General features: G+C 38.3%; 1 protein-coding gene across 2 annotated transcripts in view; it reads right to left on the reverse strand.

Moving 5' to 3' along the window:
• The window catches only part of ZC3H12B (zinc finger CCCH-type containing 12B), a 766,103-nt gene that overhangs the window by 52,642 nt on the left and 693,833 nt on the right, over nt 1-19,628 (reverse strand). For both annotated transcript variants that reach the window (XM_044057702.1, XM_044057703.1), the window contains one exon: nt 2,383-3,143. In XM_044057702.1, coding sequence (XP_043913637.1) covers nt 2,383-2,990 — 608 coding nt within the window. In that variant the 5' untranslated portion in view covers nt 2,991-3,143. The remainder of the gene's footprint in view (nt 1-2,382; nt 3,144-19,628) is intronic.

Genomic DNA, 19,628 nt, shown 5'->3' on the forward strand with positions numbered 1-19,628 from the left:
AGAGGGAGAATACAGTCATTTATGCTGAAAAAAAATGAGATTCATTGGGTTTATCTTACTGATTGCTCATTGTCTGATTAGCACCATCTTCTCTTCCAGATTTTTGAAACAAAGGAAAAGGTTAAGGAACTCTTTACATAATGTCTTCATGGTGATTCTCTCATATTTCCCATGACATCGATGACTGAGCTATACTGAACATCTTTGTAGCCACATGTTTAAGCTTCTGGAGTGCCTCCTCCAGAGAAAAGAAGAGCTGGTTTAAAATTACTGGATAAAACATTTAATACCTCTTCTACACCTGAATACAGATCTTTATTACAGGTTGGAAGGGTGCCCTTTTGTACTGAGTTAGCTGAGCACTCCAACTGAGTCCAGACAGAAGCCATAATTCTATCTCTCTGTCTCAAATCAAATTATTCCAAATGAATTAGGATAGGTTTGGGCATTAGAGCCAAGTCTTAGAGGATGTTAGACCCTGCACACTCATTTAATTCACAGTTCATCTTTCGAATGCCAGTCCTGTCTGCCAGTTTATCCAGTATGAAAGATCTTCAGTCCTTGCTCTCCTCAAATTTATGAATATCTGTAAATTTCAGCTTTTTACATCTCCATGTTAACAATTTGTGACTCAGAGCCAGTCTGTACTTCACTGCATCTAACCACTGGTTAGTTTATCCAAGCTACAGATCAACCTATGACAACTGGCAAAATGTGATTGTAAGCACAACTTTCATGTTTTTAATTTTTGTATAATTTTTGAATGCACGTGTTAATCAATTCTTGAAGCTGCACTGTAGTACAGTTCATCCTTTCTTCCTCCCAAATGTGACAAGAAGGATCATTTAGACTTTGACAATATGACCTTGTAACAATGACACACTTCTGTCTTTGGATCTGGAGTGAGTTCCCTTTTGACTCTTCTTTGGGTATCAGCAACTATTTCAGTCTCCAAATGGCTTTAGTCACACAAGTATTTAGTATTTTTTTTATATACTTATGTTTTTTTTTGGGTTTTTTTTGCCAAACTTAGCCAAGTTTTAGGGGAGGGAAAGCCTGAAGCTAACTCACTCTAGTTTTCACGTACTTTGCTTCACCTGGATGTCTGGTTGCTGTTTGTTTTATTCTGAAGTCGGACTTCTTCCTGTGGGTGTACATGTGTACAATCAATTGCTTTTCATGTTTCTGAATATAAATTAGTTAGATACAGCTCTTCCTGTATAATTCAGAACAACTACTCAATATGAAGCTCATAGATTGGTGTCAAGTACTGAAGTAATACGTGTTTCTGTGGCTGTCCTATACACTAGGATGTTTGTTAAGCTATCAATGTGACACATTCAGGATATTACAGTAAGTGTCACAATATTTAATTATTTATTACACGGACAGTATAACACAGCTATGGATCATTTCACACAAAATAATCATCTCACATGCTGTTAATTCTGCTGTCTTCACAAGTGAACAAAAGCACTTTATAACATAGTGCAACAAGCAGTCATTTCTGTAGAAAAGGGCTTCTGCTTCTATTTTTAAGCCACTCAATTGAAACAGCTAGTGTAAAGCTTAGCATTCACAAGATATGAAGCCATCTGTGTATAGACTGTCTGCTAAATTAAAACAATCTTCAAGCAACTAAAGTATCAAATCCATATCAAATTAAAGTCATAATAAAAATATCTGTATACAGTGAAACTGAGAAAAGTCTTAAAATCAGTGAACACATAAAAGATCAACATTTTCATCCAAGGTGAAACTTGTTTGACTTTATGAATAATCCTCCTAAATCAGCTCCATCAACATTCAGAGTTTCTACTCCAACAGCAGTTGTCTGGGCAGTAATCAGATATAGCTGTTTCTACTAGATAAATCAATGCAATGCTTATTTTTATTTCGCTGCCACCGAATGAAGCTGATAAGAAAACAATTTTCACAGTTATGTGTGAATAAGAAAAAACTAAATATGTTTTACAAAACTGATTTTATATGAGAACAGTGCTCACTTAGCTTACATGAAATAGGTAAGCAAACAAGTATTAGTGAGTAAACAGCTGTTAGGAATAATAAAATATGCACATGTTGCCATATTTCAACTCCCTTCCACTGAATACTGCTCCTGAAGTACATTGATTTTTTTTTTAAATGAAGCGCATACAGAATTTTCATTCAATACAGCAAGCTACACCAACATTTTCTAATAATTCAATCATAACCCATGAGTTGCCTTTTAAAGTATCTTATACAGCTGCAATAAATTTTCTAAGTATGCTGCGTTTTCCAGACTGCACAAGTAGTCGTATTACGTTTATGTAATGTTCTGTTTCCTAGAAACAAAAGCTCTTTATAACTTACAATGAAACAGGAAGTCATTTCACTTACCTCATAGCTACATTGCTCCCATCTATAACGATTGGTCTCAGATTGTCAGAGCTATCTACCACTTCATCCTCCAGTGACATCTCAGGGCTGGCTATCTCCTTAGTGCACGGACCTCTTGGCACCAAGGTAGCTATGCCACTGTTACTGGAGCCTTGTGCCTCAGCTTCATTTTTGTTACCAAGCCTCACAAGTTCTGCTAAGATGTCATTAATAAGAGCATCTGCCCCAAGTTTGTTCAGTACAGCCTGTATCTGCTCTTCTGCATAACCTAGTTTCAAAGCAAATTCCATTTTGGACTGGTATTCTTTGTCTAAGTTTGTCTTAGAGTCTTCAGGTCTAGTGTCCTCACCCTTATGGTCCTGAAGGATGCTGCTTTGGGAGAAACTTGGTCGATCCAAGCAAGGAGATCGACATAGCTGCCGATGAGGTTTGTTAAAAAAATCTGCTCCTCCTCTTTGGTTAATGCAGGCCTGTTCAGGCTCACTCTCAGAGCTTGTCCATTCTTCAGACTCTGCACTGCCGTCTCCTGTCTCTAGATGAGTTTTTCCCTCTTCTCTGGAGGATTTCTTCTCCATTTTCAGCTTCTCCACCATAGACCATGCCGTCATTACGTTAAGCTGCCTGGCAGTAATGTTCCACAATTGTGTTCTAAACCACCTTTGCGTTTTATCTGATAGTTCACACAAGCTGAGTAATCATTTATGAAGTACAAATGCTGTGTTTTGTTGCTGTTTCTGTTCAGTGAAGTACAATGTCAGTTCCTAATTAAAAAGAATGAAAAACAGAAATTGAAAAAGGGCTCATATCTAAAAATAACTTTATGACATATTAACATAAGTGTTATCTCTCTTACCACAAATTAATATACCGTTCATATGATCACTGAAGTAAAAAAAATATGATACAGTTAACACCTTTGTTAGGAACTGACATTAAATACACCAATGAGTAACTTAAATTCAAATGATGCATAAGGGAGTAACTATAAAATGGAAGCCTAAGACACTGTTACAAAGCTGGATCTTTTTTTGTCTCTATTCCTAACTCTGATCAACATGTTACTGCTAAAAATAAATACTCCAAAGTTTTCTTATAAACACAGTTGAAGATGAGATTAGTATTTATTAGATGAACCCAATTTACTTATTACAGTTTAACTAGTTAGTGCATCTGGTCACAATGCATATTTGAAGAAAATGATGCAGAATATGTTAATAGGAGTATATAAAACCTGCATACCCATAAAAGTGTAATAACATATATAAATAGACTATATTTAAGGAACTTAGGATGATACAAGGGCAAACAACAAGCAACGAGTAATCTTGTACAGTAATGACAAGGGGGGGTATGTGATATTATACGGAGAAATTGGAAGATTCTGCTTACTGATGATAAACTCAATAGACTGACAGGAGATAGACGCTCATTTACATTTAAGCATAACAAGAATTTGAAGGATATATATTAAGTACTGAAAGGGACCTAGGTATGAATAATGATTTGACTTCTACACGGCAGTGAACTTTTCCATGTAGACATTGCAAGGCATTTCCCTCAATAATGTAATGTAATGTATTTATTCATTCATTAACTGGAAAATGTTATACAATTAGATTTTATGCAGATTGTCAAATAAAAAACATAATACACTCAGCTAAGTGTAATGACTGACTCATTTTACGTAGGCAAAACGAACTGTTGCATAAAGGAAAGAATATTGCAACATTTGTCAGCAATATGTTCAGAGAACATACACAATGCCTTATATCAACATATTAAAATAATGTGGATCATACTTTTACTTTTTTAGTTTTACAGATCATAAAAGTGAGTGCAAGGGGTGGGGATTTAGTAAATTTAATGAAATTGAATTAAACAAGATGGATTATTGAGCTTAATGTGGATAGAAACCCAGGCTTGAATGGAGTGCTTCCTATAAAACCTGTGTTACTGATGTGTGAGTGGTTCTTCATTATTAAAAATATTCCTGAGTGTTTTGAAGTTATATCTGATGAAGGGAATCAAATCCTGAAAGCACTCATCTACTGCTTTTATTGTTATTTTATTAAAGTTATTTTGCTTTTAACTTGGTCGCTCAGGAATTTATGCTTCTTCATTTTACTTTTTAAATTAAAATGGCTTTCTGGTCACACAGTTTCAGTGCTGGCTGACAAATCCAAGTCAGCAGCATAGTAGATTATACTGATTAATTAAGCATGGGGATAATGTTGAGTCTAGCATATTTTGTTGCTATTGTAATTTTATGCTAGGAGGAACTGCAGCAAAAATCAAGTGCTGTAGCAGTAGTGGATCAGTGATGTACAAGTCATAAACAGTAGTGACTAGATAAAGGGCTAGGTGTACACCAGAACACAAAGAAGTGTAAAAGGAGTCAAAGTCTAGGCCTCCATCACTGTGTAAAAAAAGTTTGTCCACTAACAGGTACTGAACACTCTCTACTCACATTTTTCTTAGGTAAATATGAGCAAGCAGTGCAACTAGAGCACTAGAATCAGGACAGAACCCACTGTTTATCTGCTAAATGTTAATTATGATGTCTTCTAATAATACTGCACAAAAAAGTTCCTCTGCAATGTAACTGAAGCTGTCACAACAATGAAATTCTAACCTTTTCATTTTTTTTTTAAAATGTCTGTTAGTGACAGGGATGTTCAAATTCCAAATATGCTTATTCCTTGTTCACAAAACATAAAGGAGTGACAAAGTGCGAAATAATCAGGGTAATGTAGCAAATATTGCGGGGTGGTGCTGCTGTAGCGTTGTCGCCTCACAGTAAGACGTTGTCCTGTTCGATTCTCAGCTAAAGCATCTTCTGCGTGGAGACATGCGTGAATGGGCGTATCTTCGTTGAAGGTTGTATGTTAGGGCTGGCAACTCAGTACGTAAAAATCTACTGCCAATCATTAGCGGACCGGAGTTCCGCTGTGGCGACCCCTAACCGGGAAAAGCCGAAAGATACAACAAGATACAACATTTTATCAACAAGAAAAAAATGTGATTTCTAGTCCTACACAAACTTTAAAACAATGGCTCCTACTTTACCTTTAGCTGAAACAGGTTTTTCGAGGAAAGAATTAGGCTACATTGAATTTTTTTTGTGCACACTGAAAGTATGAGGTCCAAAACTGTGATCTTTGGAACAACAGAATTACAAGTGTGAAGTAGGGTGGATATATAGTGCCCTCAAAGTTGCATTATTTCTATTCAGAGTACTCGCCTTTTACTCAGGTACAGTGATTTTGAAGTTATTTTGTGTGTGTGTGTGTGTGTGTGTGTGTGTGTGTGTGTGTGTGTGTGTGTGTGTGTGTGTGTATAAACAATTGCGTATGGGTGAGAAAAAATTGAATTGCATAAGCTTACGTTTTTTTTTTTAATTTCTCTGAAAAAAAGAATATTCAAAATATGTTCAAATACTGGGAATAATGCTCAACAAATTCAGTTAGCTTTTTCTCTATTATCTTTTCCCTAAAAGATACATTAAATTTCTAATTTCTCTGATAATACAAAAGATAATTACTAATGTGAATGCATATTTAAAGATGTTCAAATGCTATTATATTTTAAAACAAGCATAAGAGATGGTGAAGCAAAACTGTCTGTGTAGTGCTATATCTAGTTAACACAATTCCAGAATTAATGGTATTTGAAAAGAAATATGCAATTAAACTTGATAGTTGTTTAATAGCACTTTAATTAACTGCAAATAAAGATTTTATGTGCCTCACTAAATATGATACTCAAAATCAAAACGGACTACCTGTCAATGGCTACTACAAAAATTACAACTTGCTTCTTCACATAAGGAGATGTGGATGGGATCTTTTGTTTATCGTGCCAACACGTAAAATATATATTCAAACACTAAATGTTCACTTCCTTACTGTGCAGTCCAATACAAGCATAACGTATAAGTACTGTCCCACCTTAACATTTCTTGTTTCTGCTCTGTACACGGAATATGGCAATCTTCAAGTTGAGCAATTTACAAACAGCAATAATTCCCAACATCTAGTTTGTTTAGGCCTCTCCTTTCTTGCATTGCGCTAAGCATGAGGACTTCAAACCAAGAGTCTACTGCAAGCTAAATCCTTGCAGAGATATCCCTGTTTAAAGTGCATTATCTTGCACGTCTTTCCAGTGAAACCCCAGCTACCTACCAGCCACCTAATTTATGAACTTGCCTAAAATTACAAAACTACCAATTTAGAGCATCCTCTAAACCTAGCCAGCAATTAATTTCTTTACATATGTAGACAGTCTGTCTATATCTCATTCCTTTTCAGTTTCCTATAATTGTATAATGTGGCGCAACTGAATGCCTTAAAGAGGTTCTAACAAACCATCCACTAAATTTCTTTGGTATACCTGTGAGATGACCTTCCTATTACCTTTCTGGCAATGGAGGCTGAGTTCAGCTCTATTTTTTCTTTGATCAATCCATGTTCAGTTGTACTGTGATAAAAGTTTTCCAGTTTCTACTAACAGATAAAACTAAATCGACCAGTACACTGCAAGCTCTTAACACAGGTGACTCATCCAATCTCTCAGTCTTGTCCTTTTGACATCATCTGAAATTCTTTTCTATTTTCTGTTTTACTGCACAGTACCAACACTGTAGAATGTACTGCAGCTAAGGTGATATGAATGTACTCTGAAGTTAAGCTATCTTATACCTACTAAAAATCCCAGGATTCATTGTGGTATACTTATATACAGTCTGGCAGCATAGAGGACAAAGGCCATGAGCCTGTTAATCATGTGCTTCCGATAGGTAGTCCAGGGTTTGAGTCCCTCAGCCCTAGACTACTGCGTGACTGAGGAAGTTATTTAACCAGGCAGTGCTCTGTAGCAATTGGGAAAACTGGACTAGACTCCTGAAAGATCTCATAGACACCATGCTAACTAACTAGTTGTGAACCTGTTTCTATGATATAATACACACAAACATGACTCTGTTCTTAAAAAATGACCTACATTGTGAATGGCACAAAATACACTGAACCGACTGATAACGCCAACATCCTGGCAGATAAGTTCAGTGCAAACTTCGCCCCCCCTCTCAGCCCCAAAAGGGCCCATAACCATACCAGAAGAATGTACAGCCCTTGAAATCACAGACACTCAGGTTAAAACACCCCTCTCTAAAGCCAAAAACACAGCATCAATGGGACTAGACGGTGTCCCAGACTGCATCCTATACGAGCTCAAAGACGAACTAACCCCTCACCTAAACACACTGTTCAAACTCAGGCTCTCCACAGGCTACGTACCCATAGAGTGGTGCACAGCAACGGTTATTCCGCTCCACAAAGGTGGAGCCACAACAGACCCCGGGAACTATCACCCTATAAGCCTGACTAGCTTGGTCTGCAAGACTATGGAGCGCATTTCCATAGAACTCATTAACAGAGACATTGGGAACCTCCAAACACTGGACCCTACCCAGTTCGGCTTTGTTAAGGGCAGATCATGCCTCCTAAACCTGGTGGACTTCTTTGAGACAGTTACCAAGGCTATAGAAGAGGGAAAGGTTGTACACACAGCCTACCTAGACCATGCAAAGGCCTTTGACACCATTCCCCATTCTGGTATTATAGACAAGCTCACCAACCTGAACATAAACCCCTATGTCACAAGATGGGTTGCCAACTGGCTCACGGACAGAACCCACATGGTGAGAGTTGTGGGAGCTAGGTCAGACTCTAAACTGGTTACAAGTGGCGTTCACCAGGGCTCAGTCCTAGGACCCCTCCTGTCGGCATATACGGCTCAGAGGTACAGGCAAGCACAGGAGGACTATGGCTGACCAAGTTTGCAGATGACTGCAAATTAGGGGCTATAATTGACTCTCTGGCTGACACAGACATCCTCCAAAAGGGTCTCACTGGGACGGATACCTGGTGTCAAAATCATGGCCTCAAGCTAAATGCCAAAAAGTGCATAGTCATCCCCTTTGGAAAAAAACAAAGTACCCACAATCTATCACATAGGTAGTAGTCCCCTAAATACAGAAGATGTAATAAGGGATCTGGGGACCCAAGTAGATAGTAATCTCTCCTTTGATAATCACATTACCAAAGTGGTTAGAAAATCCTTTTATGTGGCCCACCTAATCACAAAAGGGTTCGCATCCAGATCAAAGAGGTCACTGTGCCACTCTACTTATCACTCATCAGACCCCATCATAGAGTACAATGCCCCATTTGGGATGTACCTTACAAAACAGCTGGAAAGACCACGGACGTACCTCACCAAGAGAATCACTGGCTTCAAACAGATGCCCTATGCAGCTCGACTGAAGAAACTCCAGCTGTACTCGGTTGCATACCGCCTACTCAGAGGTGATCTCTGCCAGACATACACGGCAATGTCCAACCCAAAACTGATGGACATGCTCCACCTAAAGAAAACCATATCCCCTCGAGCCACACGGTCTAGGGATCTAAACCTCACCACAACAATAAATAGGACGTGCTGGAGGGACAGATTCCTGTCCTAGAGACTTCCCATGCTTTGGAACAAGATTCCAATCTACATTAGGTAGAGCTCCTCATTAACACTCTTCAAGAGAAACCTTGACGAGTGGATGGGAAACAGAAAGTTTACCCTGGGGATCACTTCAGTCGCTCTGCTGGACAGAGGCACAGGGAACTAATTTAAAGGAGTGGCGAAAGCCAACACATTCTGGCTAGGCTTACATATGCCTTTGGGCAGATAGCCTAGTACCTACCTATGAACCTATATGGTTGACTCACTAAGTAGCAATCCAGTTCTGGTAAATCAGAAATCAAGTCACTGGGATGCGCACAACCACAGTTCTCCCGGGGGAGTCGTGTTGTACGAATCTGTATTGCCTACATTATAATATATATAAATTACATACTACATATACGCTACTTCACTTTTTCTTTTTTTCCTAATTTTTATTACATATTAGTACCTTGTGATTTGCTATTTTTATAAAAGGACTGAGTGCTGAACAAATTTATGGTAATGTTAGGACAATTATTTTAATAGCTATGATTTATTTACTTTTTTGTTTAGGGGCTTGATGATTTGACTGAACGGTGTTGAAGTGAAATGGCACTGATGTCTCTTGACTGACTGGGACAGGGTGTAGGCATTCAAAACTTGCCATGACTATGCAACACTGGTATATGAATAGGCGTTTATGGTTGGATGTCTGAGAGTGTTCAGTATAACAGGACAGAACAGTAGCAGTGCTAAATCAGAGGCCGGTATATGGGCTTCATACTTTCACCAGAAACAACATTCATTACATACATACATACAGATTATGACCAAAGATGGAAGTAAAAAAAACATCTGTCTACATGGTATATTTTACATCCACAAAATACTCATCAATTATACAAGCTTGGTCCATACTGATAATTCTGTGAATTTACTCAGACCACATTAAGCCAGTCATTGAATATAATGTCCCCTTTGGTGTTGTAACTATTCAGACAACATAAACATGGACCAACTCAAAGCTCTGCCATTATACTCGGTATCCTACAGACTGCTAAGAGGTAAGCTGTGTCTGGCAAAACAAGGCATCCCCTGACCCAATACTGACGGATTTACTGCACATCAGCAGGTTCAATGGCATCAGGAATACTCACTCTAGGGATCTAAACCTCTTCTGCAGCATCAAGATATAACCCATATAGCTAAGGCAGCAGTAATAATTAGAGCATCTACTGTTATGGAACGTTCAACTTACATGACTATTTTATCTAGCACCATCTGGTTGCAGCTGATACCACCTGACACACACAAACACACTTACTTTAATCCACCCCATTTAGACTGCTGTCGTTTTTTGTCTGATACTCAATACAGCCTCACACTGTCTATAAGAAACATCACCCCAAGCTCGAGCACTGATCTGTTACATCAAACTGCTTATAGTAGAGACAAAACTGCTTATAGTAGAGACCACATGATCAAAGTTCTGTAATTCTGAAAAAAAAAAAAAAGAGGAGGAGGGTATATCAATACACAGCATATCTTTACTGTGCAAAGTTATTCAACACCATCCTACACTCAAATATTGTAGATAAACTCTCCCAGCTAAATGTAAATCCCTATGTAACTCACTGTATAACTAATTATCTCACAAAGATAACCCAGGAAGTTAGGGTGGTAGCTTTACCTCATCCAAAAGACCTCCCCACCAGTGGTTTACTCCAAGGTTCAGTCCTTGGACCACTTCTCATTGGTATTTACTTCTCAGAGGTCAAAGAAAATGTTAAGGGTTTATGGCTGATCAAGTCTGCAGATGACTGTAAAACTGATACTATTATTACCAAGATCCTCAAAGAAGGCCTTTCTAAAACAAATAGCTGGTATTAAAATCATGGACTGAAACTAAATGTCAAGAAATGTACAACAGTATCCTTTAGGAACCATGGCTTCCTTTGTAACTATAACATTGGCAACTTCTCCCTCCCCCATGCCGACAATGAACTGCCCTTTGATCACCACATATTCACTATTATAAGGAAGCCCTTTTTTTATCACACAGCTTATATTTTAAATTGTCGCCTCATAGCAAGACGTTGTCCCGTTCGATTCTCAGCTAGAGTGTCTTCTGTGTGGAGGCATACGTGAATGGGGCGTGCCTTCGTTGAAGGTTGTGCGCGTCAGGGCTGGTAACCCAGTACTTAAAAATCCACTACCAATCATTAGCGGACCGGAGTTCCCCTGTGGCGACCCCTAACTTGGAAAAGCCGAAAGACACAAACTAACAAAACAGCCAGGTCAAAGGGTGTAATCATTCCACTCTAACTGGCTCTTATTAAGCCGATCATTTAGTATAATCCTTTTTTTTTTTGGTATATACCTGTCCAAACACTTGTCACAAAAACTATGCAGACTATTTCAAAGCCTAACCCTCTTATCTTATTCATATAGGTTTGCTAAGAGCAAAAGTCTGCCTTGCTTATACAGCCTTAACATACCCTATCCTTTCTAATCTATTAGTCATTCACAAGTCAAATGAAAGTGTAAATAACTGCTCAAGGGATCTCAATCTCTTCTGCAACATAAACAGGACATGAAGGAGATGCAGGTATGTAACACAGAGAATACCACTTCAATAGAAACATCTTCTACTCCATTTCCTCTATTCAAATGTAATCTGAATGAATAGATGGAAAATCACAAATTCACCCTCCTATATAGCACTTATGTCCTTTAAGGAGAGGGGCAACAAGTAAATGTCCCAACATATTCTTATTCTGCCCGTCTCTGTGTTACTCGTGCACAAAACACAAAGAACAAAACATTACCAGGAGAATGTAAGGCTAGGCTTCTTTAGATGCTCATAGATCAATGGTTTGGGTAAGTGTCTATGAAACCTATAGCATTTCTTTGTAACAAAGTCTTGAATGAAAAATGAAATTATATCATAGTAGCCTTATCAGCCTATTTTAGGAATAAATGTTGTTGTGTCTTTCGGCTTACCCCGGTTTGGGGTTGCCACAGCGGAACTCCGGTCCGTTAATGTTTGGCAGTGGATTTTTACGTGCAGAGTTTCCAGCCCTGATGCGCAACCTTCAACGAAGGAACGCCCATTCACGCATGCCTCCACACAGAAGATGCTCTAGCTGAGAATCGAACGCGACAACGTCTTGCTGTGAGGCGACAACGCTACCGCAGCACCACTACCGTGGGTCTATTCAAACTACAAAAAAAATTACACACTAGTACTACAGAAAATATCAATATTAACTATATAATCCACAGTGCAGAGGCTCCGACCCAAACTATGCTCAAGATGACCCAAGTTTAACTAATGACTCACATGGTGGAGCTTTTTGTCAAGGAGCAGTGGGAGGGAGCAATGGATGCCTGCTCAATATCACATAGCAGAGAAATGGCAAATGCCCACGACAGCAAGATAATTTGTGGAAAGGCCTTGAAGTGCACCTTCTGCAACATGGAAGTCTGGAGAGCCCACAAAGAAGTGTATAACGCTTCATCTGAACATCATGGGTGTACAGAAGTGTGAACCAATACAACTCAGTGTTGTGGGGTACTGCACACTGCAATGTCTAGCAACTGCAGTTGTTAGAAGCGTATAAAAATATCTACCAAGTACCAGTGAATAGCAGACATGATACCCATGTTTTGTATCCCTTTCCAGATGCCAGATGTAAAAGGACTAAATGACCCAATATGATATACAGGCTTCTGTGTCACTGGGAGTTGGGGTGTGTGTGTGTGTGGGGGGGGGGGGTAAGGGCCAAAATAATTTAGAAAAATATTGTTTTTTTCCCCACATCTGGAGTAATTTACTGAGGCAAATTTTACATAGTTAGAGCATAAATAAAATGCCGGTTACTGCCAAAGCACGCTTGTTTTTAAAAATGATGAATAAATAGATAAATAACTAAGACAAGCGTCAGCAGAGTGAGAGATAACATCCAATATGTAGAAAGTTCAAATAATCCAGTCTTCTGTAACAAATGAATCAATTTATTGCACAGATAAACCACAATAAGCGCTTTCACTAACTAGTAGCTTCTTCAGATCACAAAATCTCACTCTGCTGACGCTTGTCTTAGTTATTTATCTACAAATTTTACATAGTGTTAAATATTGTCTTCTTGGTTTGATCCCTGATAAAGCTGCTAATGTTGAACCTACCTGACTCATGCATTTCCCACTACAAAATCTGAATAATGCTAGATAGGACTAAACACACACACACACACACACAAATAAATGTGGGGGGCTCAGCCCCAACCTTATCTGTGGATATACCATATCTGACAGCAAACTAATATGGAAGAAATAGAAAAAGTAACCCCTTTCCCCACACACTAGAAAAGCATGGGGCCACAGCCCCTTGGGGAAAATTACACTATTACCTCATTTAGTTTTCATATGCAGTGACAGTCTACTCTTTCACAACACTTTATTATTGTTATTAACGACCAATATGAAATATTCACTTATTTTTTAGGTAGTGTCATCTTCTAAGATGCAAGTAAATGCTTTTTTATAATGGTCTATATGCACAACTACTGTAGCCCCTCCCTTACCTGCCTTTTTAATTACTAAATTCTGCTTTAACTTCAAGATGCTCAAAGCATGTATCTCATTTCTTTTCAAATTGTCAAACCTCTTGGCTTCTTTCAAATCTGAATTTATTTCAGTTTCAGTTTTTGCTTGAAATAAATGAACAGTAAAGTATAATGGGGATGCGGTTGACTTACTTGGAATATTTTTTCTTGGACTCTTACTTTTAGGTTAACAAGCCTTACAAACTATTTAAATCTACCGGCAAGGAAGAGACATCGGACATAAAATGGTACAAAAATAAAGCTATAACTTAAAACATTCAAATCATCATCAGTGAGCGCTACAAATATTAAGAAAATTATTGGTATCATTTAATTGCATGCCCACTTGTATTTCTTGTTGGTCCAGTTTGCACTTGGGGGGGGGGGGTGTCATTGAATTTTTTGGAGTTCCTTCCTCTCCCAAATGCCGTTCCCTCACTACTTCTGCACAACACCTCTTCTGAAGGTTCTTTTGCTGAATCCTCTGTAGCAGACATAACATACCTAAATCTTCTTGGGGGGACAGACAAATCATTGTGATTTTCAACTGAATTTTTTTAACTGTGTTAGACCAATTTCTTCCATGGGCAAACCTAAATCTATGTTAACACTTTTACTCAGAAAGCCTTCTGAAGTGCTAGCTACTGTCTCAGTATTCTGTTCCTATTCCTCCTCTGTGTCTGAAGCAGTCTACTGCCCACTAACAAACAGTTTGATCTTGGGCTTCTGCTTGTGTCATTTTCAGTTCAACGTGTTTTTGGCTTAAACCAGCTGCCACTCCTACATATACTACCAAAAGCAATAATAATGATCATTAAACACAGTAATAAAGGTAGTTCAGGTTTCAGATGTGATTCAGAAATGCCTAAAACGCCTGGGATAATTACGTTTTGTTCATATTTACAGATGTATCATGGCATCCAGTGAGTAAAGCCTCATGATGCATGTTTCATTCGTAAATGTTTTATTAAATCGTGTCCCAAATAAATTCAGCCTTTCCCCTGGTGATGTCATCTTAGAGAAAGAGCAAGGTGCATCCATACACTTTAAAGGATAGGATATGTCTCTTTGCATGCACAGTTCTGCTTCCATTAAAGTATATGGCTGCAAGTCATGCTTTCACCAAGATGATGTCACTGAGGGTAAAGTTTAGTTGTCACCCTCAGTGACATGATGCATGACTAAGTGCTTCTTTTACAAGTTTTAACAAAAGCAGATGATTGAAAACATATGTTGATGGGGCAAAAGTGTTTGATAACTGCTATGGTACCAAGATAAGAGATTTTATTGTTGCAAAATACTTTAAACTGAATGTGTGCAACATTGTCAAATACTCAAAGAATTTGACTGTGGTCCAGTACTAGTGACCGAGCCATTTTTTTACCCTCAGTAAAATAGTATGTAAGAAGCCTAATTTTTAACTTTGAGAGTGCTAGAAGAGATCCAAGCTTGATCTTTCCTTTATAGCACACATAGCCAGGGTTAACCAGAGTTTCCTTCTACCAGATCATGGTGACACTAAAGATTTTTTTTTAATTAATCACACAAATGGTGTACTTCTGGTATGCCTGTGCTGGGCTGCCTTCATAAAGCTCCAGGTAAACTTACATTAGTAGGATTGTATGGATACACATAAAATGTGTGTGTGTGTGTGGGGTGACATACTGGTGGCAAGGCTCAGTTTTGTGGTAGTGGTATTGGAACTGGAACTAGATGGTACTGGTATCATACTTGGGCTTATTATTTTTATTAATTTATTTATTTTTTCACTTTTATGGTTTGGGGTAACCTTACCTGGCACATTATGGAGTTTCTGCCTTGCAAAGTACACTAAGAGGGAACAGATAACTTGAGCCTGTGGACTGTTCAAAAGAAATGTCAAATGTTGTTTGTAGAACTGTGGAAGAGGTTTATTAAGCTAACAGTTACGTGAAGGCACCTATTATTTCCTAGTGCTTATACCCGAGTAAGTTTCTTTTTTAACCCTTATACCCTCTATGCCCTTCACTGTACAACTCTTTTGTACATTTTTCCAAGTATAGCTCCTTTCTTTTCTATGAGTATCAACACAGTCCTCCAGATATGGAGTTGTCATCATGCTATACAATGGAAAGATGACTAACATACAGGAAATCAACTCCCTGATATATCCAGAAAAACACAGTAATGGCCTTTCATAATAACATTTTATCATTTAGTCTAGTAACCTGGCTATACTGTTTCTGTAATAAGCATGCAGGTATGAAGGCTGATTCATACCTCCCTTCTCCTCACACCTGAATCAGTCTTGGTCCTCAGTTAATACATCTGTACCATTCTACATGGTATGACTGGTCACAGAGACTGCTTAAAATATTTTAGTGAGTGTTTAGCTGCAGGGAAAATCCTCTAAGTCATCTCAAAAAAAGGCAATTGCTCTAATATTTTAAATAAGGAGCTTAAACTAAATACTTTGAAATAAAGTTTTTATTTTCTACTTCCAAAATCATCCACATATCTGAAACTCACTTTTCAGTACAACTTGTATATTAACTCAATAAATTAAGGAACCATATATTTTTAAGTTATCCAGCTTAAACATTTTAATGTTTTAACAAATGATTAACAGTGAATAAAGAATCACAGTTCATTTAAGATACCAGAAAGGACAATGCACTGGCTTTTGTTTTAACTAACCATCTTTTCTACTTGTCAAGATATGTATTCATGCATACTTCAATACTTGCTTGATCCAGTTCAAGACTACAAGACAGCTAAAACCTATTTCAGCAAGCCACCAGCCCAAGGCAAAGAAACAATCATGCATGGGATGCCAGCATGCTGTAGGACAGATGGACACACACACACACCATAGGCAGTTTACTGGAGTGCCAACTGATCTACCTGTATGCCTTTGCGATTTGGGAAGTAACTATATGCCCTAGCTAAATAACACTTGGGATACAGGAAGGACATGTTGAGTAATTTCCTAAAGAAAATATACCAGCTGCGAGTCACAGCACAGAACCAAGCACTGTAAAGCAGCAGTGCTAACCTATACTTCAAAATAATGTATTTATTTGACTTGTTAAATTTCATGAAGTAAATGTCTGTGCAGAGAACACTACAATATTTCTATGGCATTTCCCATTTTGATGTTGCATGTATGCCTTAGCAAAATTAATAATAATGTCCAACAATACTTCCAAGTCTGACAAGTTGTTTTTATATACCAAAAAATGCAAATCTGCATGACCTCCAGCAAAAAAAAAAATAAAAATCCAGACTTTCATGTCAGCTATTTTCTGAATACACCATCTGTTACAATCATGTTAATACCTAAATCACTAAACATCTCTCTTTTTTTTACATGAATGCAGTCATGAAGGGTGTATATCTAACGCAAGTAGTAGAAACAAGATCAGTATTCTATCTCTAGCCTTTGTGCTTATTAAAAAAAAAAAAAAAGTACCACTTCTGCTTTTAGATAAGCTGCTAGAATTAGTACTGTTGTTTTAATTCACATCCAAAAATGTTCATAGTGAAAAATCAAGTTTAATGGATTTCAATAAACTTCAATTCCATTGTACTATGTATTTTATATTGCCACTTTAAATGGTCAGTTGGTTTTCAAATTCTCTCATACTAGTGCAGATATTTACAAAGGTATTTTGCTCCATGGCCTCAACACGTAGTGGGTTAAAATCCTATTCAAGTTCAAGTTAGTGTTAATGTGTACAAAAAGTAATGCAGTACCAGATTTGGTGACAGACTCATGGGCAGTGAATGTATGGCACAGAAATTTGAGCAACACAGGATCAAACAGAGCAATAAAAAATAAATACAAGTCCTCTAAACAGTACACGACATGAAAAGTGCAGAGAATTATTCCAAGTCAGACAAAGAAGTCTATACTATTTTGACATGGATGACGTATTCAAATATAAAAGGATGCAATTTACTCAATTATTGGACTTACAAAGAGTCTTTTAAACATGAATTGTTAGCTGTAGTGTCCTCCTAGTGATATTTCTAACATACAATCTACCGAAAAGACCCAGCCAAGCTACAGTCTATAATGTGTACTGTTTTTTCTTGCAGTTTGTACTGAATGCTTTGTCTGTGTTAGCTTTTTACTCTTTGGTTTGGATATTATTTGGAATATGTTGCAGGAACCCTTATGTTTATGGACATCAGGTGTGATTTTACACTCTGTTGTGTCTAAAGTCTAGCCAAACAATTCACTTTTGCTGTACTGAACAGGTCAGAAAAAGCCCAAAACATGACACATTATCAACATCCACTAGTCAAAAGAAGTGGCGATGTTTATGTTGGCATTTCAAATACTCTTCCACTTCTCTGATTGCTGTTTTATGCCATATCACTATTTTTTTTACTGCAAAGAACAAAATTATTGATGTTTTATAATAATAATAACAACAATGTCAAATAAATGTTTTTAATTTTGTTTTCTGCGTAAGCCCACTACATGGAAGTGCATCTTTTCAGGGACTACTGAGGAATAACGATTTGTTTCTTGTTATGCGAGGTTCACGTAGCACAATCCTGGTAACTTGCAGCTAATACTGGTGAAGATTTCTAGGACATAAAATACAAGACCAGACATCAGCATTCCGTTGACTACTTGCTTCTTCTGTAGTAAAAGAATGGCTACCTAATGACAATGACTGGTTTTTGACTGACTCCTACATATATGATTGTAAAGATGACTAAAGGCATGGAAGCTATTCCTGTTTCATAATATTTGGGCATGGAGGCCAGATGCCAAATTTAATCAGTAGCATTATCCTACGGAGTAGGATACTTCTCATAAAAATGCCTTCAGAACTAAGGCAGGATGATGACATCACTCCTCAGGAGATACTATTTCTTCCCTGCTGACCATCAGCCCTTCCCTCCTCAGCAGTAGTCACACAGGCAGCAATCAGGGGATTTGGGAATAGGTCACTAACCCTATCTCTTGTGGCTGACTGAGTAGCCACATAGTCATGGGGAAAATCTACATCATCTTGCATATGTCTCTTTTCACACACATGCCTATGAGGGCTACCATTACTGTCTTGGGATGCTAAGCCTATTTCTTCCACTTTTAAGGCCACTGCTGTCACGCAAGGGAGAAATTTAACTGACCTGGACTATTATTTGCCTCCCACAGTATGGGTGAATCTGTGCTGACTGCTCACCTCACTTCTCCAGCACCAAAGCTGCTAGCTGAACTAGGGTCATATGGGACAAAATCATAGGAGGTTACTAGGCTAATGGCCCTGGAGCCCTTACAGGCCTAGGCAAGAGTTTATCCCCCAAAAGAAACCTCAGTCAGCACTTGTCACCCCTACCAATGAGGGACACAAGTGGAACCCCTGGGAGAAATCTGTGGTTTCCCATCCACTCATCAAGGTTGCACTTTAAGAGGGTCAGTGAGGTACTCTGCTTGACATGTATGGAAAGTCTATTCCAGAGACGAGGCAGTCTCTGGGAGACTAACCTGTTTCTCCAGCAAGTTTTGTTGATGTCACATATTAGATTCAGGCCTTTTGAGTATGTGATTTCAGCCTGTCCACATAGGATAGGTGCTGGAGGCCATGGATTTGCTTTGTAAGGTATTTCTGTGGCCTTTCCAGTTGGTGCACATATTTGGTACATACCAAATGGGGCATTATATTCAATTATTGGTCTAATGCAGGAGGAGTATAGAGAGGTAATAACCTCCTTTTTTCTGGATGCAATCCCTTTACGTATGAGATGAACCAAGTAAAAGACTTTTCTGACCATTGTCACTACATGATGGTCGAATGTGAGGTTGTCATCAATCTGAGTACCCAGGTCTCTCACCACAGGTTGTGTGTTTAGGGGGTTGCCATTGATATGGTAATCAGTAGGGGCAGTGTTTCTGCCAAATGGTATGATACATTTTTTTTTTTGCATTTAGTTTGAGGCCATGACATTGGCACTAGTCATTGCTCTGAGACCCTCTTGCAGTATGTTACATCATTTAGGGAGTCAATGACAGCACCCAACTTACAGTCATTTGCAAACTTGGTCAGCCACAGGCCTTTTGTCTTTGCCTGGACCTCTGAGAAGTAGATGCCAAACAGTAGTGGTCTGAGGACTGTGCTTTATCTCTCTACATTACAGAGCTGGGCT

The sequence above is a fragment of the Protopterus annectens genome, chromosome 15.part0, assembly GCF_019279795.1.
Source record: "Protopterus annectens isolate FY-2018-M chromosome 15.part0, PAN1.0, whole genome shotgun sequence".
In the NCBI taxonomy this organism is placed as follows: Eukaryota; Metazoa; Chordata; order Ceratodontiformes; family Protopteridae; genus Protopterus; species Protopterus annectens.